An 8780-nucleotide genomic window follows, 5' to 3' on the forward strand; every position below is an offset into this window, starting at 1 on the left:
TTTAAGTTTATCACAGAGATGTAGAAAACCTGCATATATGTTGAGATCTTATATCTTGAAAAAGAATAGGAATCGAATTATGTTAACCTGCTATTAGAATAGGAAGAAAGAAATTTAGAATTGATTAATAAAATTAGTAGAATGAAAAGTTGATGAAATTAACACCCTAGGTCTTATTAATAATGATTTAAGTCTTTTAATTAGTGATATCTTTTCTTAGTTTTCTTTTATAATTTTAAAATTAAATTAATTTAAATTTTGATTGCCAAATAGAAATTAAAATAACAATTAGTGGTACTTGGAAGATAGTCTTCGTGGGAACGATACTCTACTTATCATATTACTTGAATCGATTACGTGGACTTGCGTATATATATTTTCAAGATCAAGCGCTCACATCGAAAACTTGTTGTGACACAACCTTCACTAGTAACACAATGGTACTCTAGGAACAAGATATAGCTAAAAGGGTAAAATAATAATTTTATTCCCTTTTAATTATGAACCATCAATAGAGGATTAACGCTATATGTAATGATTATATCAATGGACATTTTATTCTTTAATAAAGTACTCTGTGAATATATGTCTGTATTTATTAAGAGTTCAATCTCAAATTTATAGTGGAGTAATCATGAGAATAATAAATACAATTATTTAATCAAAGAGCTTTGATTAATAATCTAATATTTATTGGAGCTTGATATAATAGGTCCATAGGTCCCAAGGGTGGCTCTATCAACACCATATCAATGTAAGAGTTGATACAAGGGTATACCTATAATTTGAGAATTTTGAGAAGAATTTTATTCTTCGGGTCAACTATATAATTATATGATAATTGATGTTAAATAATTAATTAGTAATTTTAAAAAATATATTTATTAATTTAAATATATAAAATTTTGAATTTCATATATATAAATAAATCAATTAATTATTTTATTTGAGTGGGAGAAAATAAAATTTGTAAGTCAAAAATAATTTTTTGATTTATTTAATTTTAAAAAGAAGATGATAATGATGATCATCAATTTGAATTTTGAATTCAAAATTTAAATTTTGAAATATGGTTGTCATCTTTTCTTTAAAAAGATTAATATCTTATTTTGTAGGAGATATGTTTTAGTTAACTAATTAAATTAAAGAAAAATGCAATATCCCTGAAAAAGGGATATAGCAGTGCACGCATGACACAATCCAAGGACTGTGCATTGCGTGTACCAACTATACAGATATTGTATCTGTCTTGTTTTTATTTATTTAATTATTTAATAATTTGAAAATAGGTTTTTCACATTTGGTAAGTTAGATATTTACCTAAATCAAATCCCATTATCATTATGATATTTTATTATATTACTATTATTATTAGGAATAATAAAGTAATAAAATTATCTCTATATATATGATATAGAAGAAGAAGAGAAAAGAAAACAGACACAAACAACACAACATACACAGATATCAGATACAATTCAGAAAAGTTCTCAGAGGTTTTGTTAGACAAAGCTCTCTCTTCTTCTTCTTCTTCTTTATTCTAGCCATTCTCAGACCATAATCTAAGTTCTCATGTGTTGAGAAATACTTGTCATTTCTAAAATTGCAAACCCATGTTCTCTATGTGCCCACACACATCTTGAGGTGTAGGGAACACTCCAGAAGATCATGGTTTGAGTGCTGAAAGCTTTGGATAGGAAGATCGAAAAATCTACAAAAAGTGTCAAGGATACTTGATAGGCTTCAAGAGGTAATTGTTTATGTTCTTGATTTTTTTTTTGTGTTTATATGTTGTATATAAATATATTATATATTTATATATATATATATCTATTGCATGATTAATAATATTGTATGTTAATGTTTCTGGATTATTTTCTTGGTCATATAAATTGTTTATATTATTAATGAATTTTTTTATTGTTGTTGTTCCTGAGAAAACGGACCCACCACACAAGTTTTCGCTGCATGCTCTGAATGTTTTTCCAACAATTTGTATCAAAGCAAGCCATTATTCTATACATATTATTAATTGCTGTGTGTGATTATATGCATTTTTATTTTGTATGCGATATATGTTTGAATGGATGGATGTTTATTTTCATGATGATAGATTCTTAAATGTTGTTTATTATGCTACTTTTGGGTTTATGGGTTGTTCTTAAAATTTTTAGATGAAATACGTAAGCCATTTTGGGGAATAAATATTGTAATTTTTTTGTTTAAAAATTATGGGTTATAAAAATTTTGTTGGAGCCCTGAGCCCGAGCCCGATCCCAATCTCGAGTTGCTACCTGCGCCCTGAGCCGCAATCCTAGCCAGCCATCGTGCCAACTGCCCAGTCCGCACCTGCGCACTAGCCCGTGCACGCCTGTACATCGCGCCCCTGTGCGCCTAGCTAGTTGTGCCCCTACGCGTTGCAGCCCAAGCCCAATGGCGCCCCTACACGTGCCTCCCTGCTGCCCACTCGCGCCTCTGCGCTCCTCAGCCGCAGCCTACCCCACTCCCAACCGAACCACCTGCTGCCACCGCCCCTTGGTACAACACCTAGTGTGTTGTTACCATAAATATATTTTAATTATTCATTTAATTAAAATTATAAATTGAATTAAAAATATTTTAATTTGGAAATTTCTTTAATTGAAATAATGTTGATTATTTACCTTAATTAAAAATGTTTTAATTGTTATAATTCCATAATTAAAATTGTTATAATTAAAATATCCAACATTAAAATTATCTTGAATTTTAATTTATTATAATTAAATTGTTTAATTTTATTTGTGAATTAAATTACCCAAATTCAAATTGGGCCTTAGAAACTTTTGGGTGTTAAAACCCAAAGTTTAATAATTTAAAAAATTTGTTTAAAATAATTAAAAAGTTGTATAATTCAAAATGGATATGGAAAAATGGTGGGATTGGCTCAACAAGACTACATCTCAAGGTCAAGATCAAAGTGTTCTTAATCAAGCCTTAGTTAGTCTAGATTACATTTTTCATGTATTTTTTTGCAAGTGCTGTAATTTTTTCTAGAAATACCCAAAAGTCACCATACCCTTTTTTCTTATATTTACTTATTATAAATGTTTGAATGTGATTAAAATTTTTAATATTTTTTCATGCATTATAACATGCAATTCATATACCTACACAATATGCAATTAGCATGCATTACATTCGTGTGAAACATGCTATTAGGAACATCGTATATATTGTTATATGCTTAAATTTGATAATTCATATAATAATAAATTTAGTCTTAAATTAGTTAAGATGGTAAATCAAAATTAAAGTTGTTTAATTTGTTGTTTTAATGAAAATGTTTTATTAAAATAAAAATGATATTCTCTTAGTTAAAGCAAAAAAAAAAAAAGAATTAGAATTAAGGGCACAATTTTAATTTTGGTTTTGATTAATTAGATTAGTAATTAATAGAATATCATTTGGTAAAAATAATTAAATTTATTTTTACAACTAAATTAAAAAAATATTGATTTTGTGAAAAACACACTTTTCCAAAATAGTGAGTGGGAGAGGGAGTTATGACAGTAAGTCCCATGGCCTCCATTATTGGTTGAACACCGAGAGGCATAGGAAGGGCCTCATGTCGCCTCTGTTTGTGGCCTCCCTAAGGAAAGACTTCCGAATATGTTTATTTTATCTCAAGGTTGACTTCTCATATGAGAATATATTTAGTCATGTATTTCAAGTATGACTGATCCTAAGGCACACTCTTGAGTTAAGTCATTGATTGAAAATAATGGGACACTCCAAAGATGTACCTAGGCTTTCAAGCACGACTAGTAAATCTTGACCAAACTAGCGGTAGTTCATAAGTCAAAAGATAAAAAGAGGTTTTAAGTTTTCACTTATGAAATTGAGATTTGTCTCAAAATTAATTTAGAGTTTGTTTGACCTACCCTAAGGCCCATTAACTTTTCAAATTAATTTATCGTAGATTAGTATATATTTTTATGTGTATTTTATATGTTGCATTCATGCATCATATTTGCTTTTCCTAATAGAATCTAATATTTATTATATGTTTTAATTCATTATATTTAATTTATTTATTTCCAGCAACAATGGTTAATTCTCTTAATCCCGATCATGTACTTGAAAACTTGAGAAATCAAATCTACCTGATCGACAAACTCTTGGAAATGATTCCATTTAATCTTAACCACATGAGAAGATGGTACAATGGGATTCACATTGTCTTCGGAACACAAAACTAGTATGCAATGATCTATGATCTACCACCACAGGAACCAAGTATTTCATCTAGCTTTGATGAACATGAAAAATATGGTGAATGGATGAGATCGAATCACTACACCAAATACCCCATTCCATAACACATAAATATAACTTTATTAAAAAAGCATTATACTAACTAATGTAAAAATAAAAGCGGTAAATAATAAATAGTTAAAAAAAAAGGCGGGTTAGGAAATTGTTATACTTTCCTTTTCCCTCTCTTCCCGTTCTATTCTCTAGACCTAAACCCAAAGCTCTCATTTTTTTCCTCTAATCTAAAAACCCTGTCTCTAACCCGGTCTCCTCACTCACTCTTCCCCGATCCCTCTCCTTCTTTCTCTCTCTCCTGCTCCCTCAACTACGACGGTGAGGGGATAGACGAGGCTTCAACCACGGTGGAGGTCGACGGGGTTGACAGAGGCTCAGCGGGACTGCCGGAGGCTCGACGACGTGGACTCGGAGACTCGTTGGTGCAGGTAAAGATCTCTCTCTCTCTCTCTTGTTCTGTTGGTGGGTGAAAGATTAATATTAATATATAATAATAATATTACACGATTCAACAATGGCGGAGATCACATGCGAGTGCGACAATGTCCCACCTTCTAAATACCAGTGCCAAGCTCTACTTTGCCCCCAGAGCCCATCTCTTTACCTCTTCTTCTAGCTTTGCTCGTAACCCTTTTCTCCGAATCCCTTCTTCCATTCCAAAGCCCCTTTCTCCTCTCATTGCTAGGGTCTCTCTTTCTTCTAAAACTTCCAATCCCACCATGGGAGACTCTGCCGACGCTGGAATGGACGCTGTCCAAAGACGCCTTATGTTTGAGGACGAGTGCATTTCTGATTACCCTTTTTCCCATTTCTTCTTCTTTTTTGTTTGTCTTCTCGTGGGTTTATTAATTTTTTGTTCTTCATTTTTTTTTTCAATTATTGTACTTTGTTTGTTTGATGTTTTTCTTCTTTTTTTTTTTTCACTGTTGAGGTAACGAAGTATATATATCATGGGGCTTAATTTTCTTCCTCAATCTTGCTTCATTGCCATGATTTGTTTGCTTAATTTTTTTTGGTGCTACAACATTTCTATTATCAGTATCCCCTTTAAAATTTCAGCCAACCGAACTGAACAATTGTTGTGGTTAGAAAGCATCAAGATATTGATTTTAAATCTTATATCTACAGATATGTATTGTGTTTGTTTGTTTTTTGACAAAAAAGTGAATTATTGGATTTTTTTTTCATTGCTTTGATCTCTTATTGTTCTTGATATTATAAAATTCCTTTTCTTGCTCTCTTTGGCTGTTAAAAGTATGAGAAAATGAAAACTTGGGTTTCATTTCTTTGTTGTTTGTTTTTGGTAAGAAATGAAAATTCAGTGACTGAGGTGATACTTTAATTAAGTATTAACTATAATCAAATGAGTTGAGGTCTATTTTGAGCCAAATATTCATGTGGTTTTGAGATTGGAGAACATTCAAAATCTGAATGCAAATTTTACGTTTAGATCTACATATCTTTCTTTGTGTTGTACTGGAGCTGATTATGTTTCTTCATGTGAAATTTCTATAGATGCATTCTAGTGGATGAGAACGACTGGGTTGTTGGTCATGATACAAAATATAATTGTAAGTAAAATTTGATCTGCACAATTCTTTTTGGGTATTATGTCATGTCTTTATGGTACTTTGCATTTTGCATACTCCAAGGCTTTCTATCCTTCCTAAATCTTATACCCTCTTTTGATTTTGGATACCTTCACGTTATGGAAATGAACTGTTTATTCATGTTTTGGGAATTCTACTACATTTTCAAATCATATACTTTGTACATAGATCATGTTCATTCTGTTGGATCAGCTGGACCTCTGTGGTTTGCTAATGCTTTTGTACCCTGTAGGTCACTTGATGGAAAAGATTGAAAAGGAAAATTTGCTGCACAGGGCTTTCAGTGTGTTTTTGTTCAACTCGAAATACGAGTTGCTTCTTCAGGTATTGCTTACAATATTTGAGGGACATCAAGCTATATGATTTGCCAATTAGGTACCTGAACCTTAGATCTTGTGGGAGCAAACAACAGACCTGACTGTTTGAACTGCCCTCCTAGGTGCTTACATTTATAGTAATAAGTGTCATGTGAAGAACCAAGTCAAGATCTAGATCTATTAGGAGGGCATAAATTGAATAATTGTGTCATATTCTATTTCCCATTTTAGTTTTCTATATTCCTGAAATTTCATGAACTCATGACCATGTCTACATATCTTTTCTTTATGGGAAATGTTTCTTGTACTTCTTTATCTAATCTGCATGTTTGGTTTGATAGTGAGTTTGGAGCAAAAGTTGTGCCTCCAAAGAGGATATTAAAGATGTTGCCTGAGCTATTTGACCATCAAGATCAAAATGTTCGTGCATCTTCTATAGGACTTACTCTTGAGCTTTGTCGATGGATTGGAAAGGACCCTGTAAAATCAATATTATTTGAGAAAATGAGGGATAGAATGGTATGATAACTTCTTACATGTACAGCTTTGCGTATGGAATTTTTTGTTGCTCCCTGATCCTTGGAAGTAATGACTTATTTATTATTTTTTATTTTTTGAAGAAAAAAGAATTGGAAGCTGAGCTGGTGAATGTAACAGGGGCAGCTAGGCCATGTCGCAAAATAAGGTGAAAATTCATTTTTTTCATTAGCTGTTTGATCTGCTTGCTGTTTTTATTTCTCTTAACCTAGTTGGTATTGATGTCTTCAGGTCTGAGCAAGAGAAGGAGCCAGAAAAGGAGGTTGTATCTGAAGTTGTGGGTGCTGGCCCATCTGAGGATGATGCAGAAGTAGAGGAAAAATCCAGCGAAGCGTTATTTCTGTGTTGAAAGTAGTAAATTTTAGACTCCTTGAATACTTAAAGAATATTTTGTTGTTGATGACAGTGTTGCATGTTTTAAACTAAATTGTGGATTGTTAATTCAATGTAGAATGTTCTTACTTTTTGTTATTTGAAAATCAAGTTCATTTGATGATGCTAGTATAATATTAGAAAGTTAATTTTAATTATATAAAAAAAATTAAAATATAATAGAATAAATTAGTGTAATATAAATAAAATATATAATGAGAATTTAAATATATCTAAATATAACAATAATACGAAAATTTAGTTATAATATATATTATAATAACACTTTTTATGCAAAGAATTATGTTATGGAAACTTCATTATATAACACAAATAATGTGTTATACTAAAGTGTAGTATAACACAAAAAATGTGTTATAGAAAAGTGTAGTATAACACAAAAAAAGTGTTATACTAAAGTGTAGTATAACACAAAAAAAGTGTTATACTAAAGTGTAGTATAACACAAAAAAAGTGTTCTAGTATCGACTATAAATAACATAATTCAACACTTATCTATATATTAAAATAACACAGAAATTGTGTTATCGTTGACTGTACAATAACACATCTGTATAACACTGATAAAGTGTTATGTAAAGTACCCTGACCTACGATAACATAGTCTGTCTTAACACATCAGAAAGTGTTATCGTAGGTTTTGATAACACATTTTTGGTGTTATTAAAAGCATATTTTCTTGTAGTGAATAACTTGGCACATCAATCCATGTTATTGATCATGCATGGTGACATAAAAGAAATATATATATATATGGTTATTGAAACGACATACGAGATGTGGGCCATAATAAATGATGATGCAATAACACATGCTCAATTTTTTAAATACGGGGTAAATTTGATTTACTCAAAAACTCTTCTTTAATATTTTTGAATGCTTGATTCAAAATTATGCCACTAATAATATTTTTCACATGTTCTTGTTTTCAAGGGTACATAAATCTTTTGAGGAAAAGAGTAGTTGCATTGAAACAAAGTGAAGAAGAGATGATGAAGACAATTGAATAAAGAAAAGATTAGTTTAGAAATTTATTTTCTTTAAGTTTGAAACAATTTAAATTTTGGTCATTTTGAAATAGTTAATTTTCATTATGAAAGAAATTAATAAGTTCTTTTTCTTTAAAGTAGTTCTAGAATTTTTTTTAGAAACTATGTTTTAAGATTCTCTTATTTGATGAATGAACAAGTTTAATATTTCTTTTTAATAATAAATTTAGTTGTTATTTTTTAAATATACTTGTTCCACATATTTCATCAATGAGTATAAATGATAATTATGAGATATTCATTATTGTGCAAATCATAAATTTAATAAGACATCTTATTCCAACCACAATTAAGTGAAACATATATGTGAGTTATTTTTTAGATTGATTTGTAATTAATTAGACACATAAAACAATAAAAGACAATCTTTTTTCGCAACCATTCAATGGTTTTATCCATATTTATATAGTTTATTAATTAAAGTTAACCAAAAGACCTTTCTCTAATAAAGGCTCAAAAATCACATAATCGTTTAGCTAATACATAGAGATGTATTTTGAACCTTTTATGTTCATAGCTAAAAAAAATAATAAATAGTAAGTCAATATTGATTGACATTTATT

At 30.2% G+C, this 8780-nt stretch overlaps 1 protein-coding gene across 2 annotated transcripts; it reads left to right on the top strand.

Annotated features, from left to right (window-relative positions):
* Positions 1-4518: 4518 nt before the first annotated feature.
* On the top strand, positions 4519-6743 carry LOC133829026 (isopentenyl-diphosphate Delta-isomerase II-like). 2 transcript variants are annotated; one of them, XM_062259003.1, is made up of 4 exons: positions 4522-5092; positions 5827-5882; positions 6154-6245; positions 6580-6743. In XM_062259003.1, exons 1-4 carry the CDS (start codon positions 4854-4856, stop codon positions 6580-6582), a joined length of 390 nt encoding a protein of 129 aa, XP_062114987.1. In that variant the 5' UTR covers positions 4522-4853; the 3' UTR covers positions 6583-6743. The 2 variants fall into 2 exon arrangements, with proteins under 2 accessions (XP_062114988.1, XP_062114987.1); XM_062259004.1 differs by lacking the exon at positions 6580-6743 and having other exon boundaries at positions 4519-5092; positions 6090-6236.
* Positions 6744-8780: the final 2037 nt, after the last annotated feature.

The sequence above is a fragment of the Humulus lupulus genome, chromosome 4 (assembly GCF_963169125.1).
Source record: "Humulus lupulus chromosome 4, drHumLupu1.1, whole genome shotgun sequence".
NCBI classification, from domain to species: domain Eukaryota; kingdom Viridiplantae; phylum Streptophyta; class Magnoliopsida; order Rosales; family Cannabaceae; genus Humulus; species Humulus lupulus.

Coding starts and splice junctions, on each gene's coding strand:
- LOC133829026 (XM_062259003.1), top strand. CDS start 4,854: ATGTCCCACCTTCTAAATACCAGTGCCAAGCTCTACTTTGCCCCCAGA. Junction 5,093..5,826: donor CGCCTTATGTTTGAGGACGA/GTGCATTTCTGA, acceptor AAATTTCTATAG/ATGCATTCTAGTGGATGAGA. Junction 5,883..6,153: donor TCATGATACAAAATATAATT/GTAAGTAAAATT, acceptor TGTACCCTGTAG/GTCACTTGATGGAAAAGATT.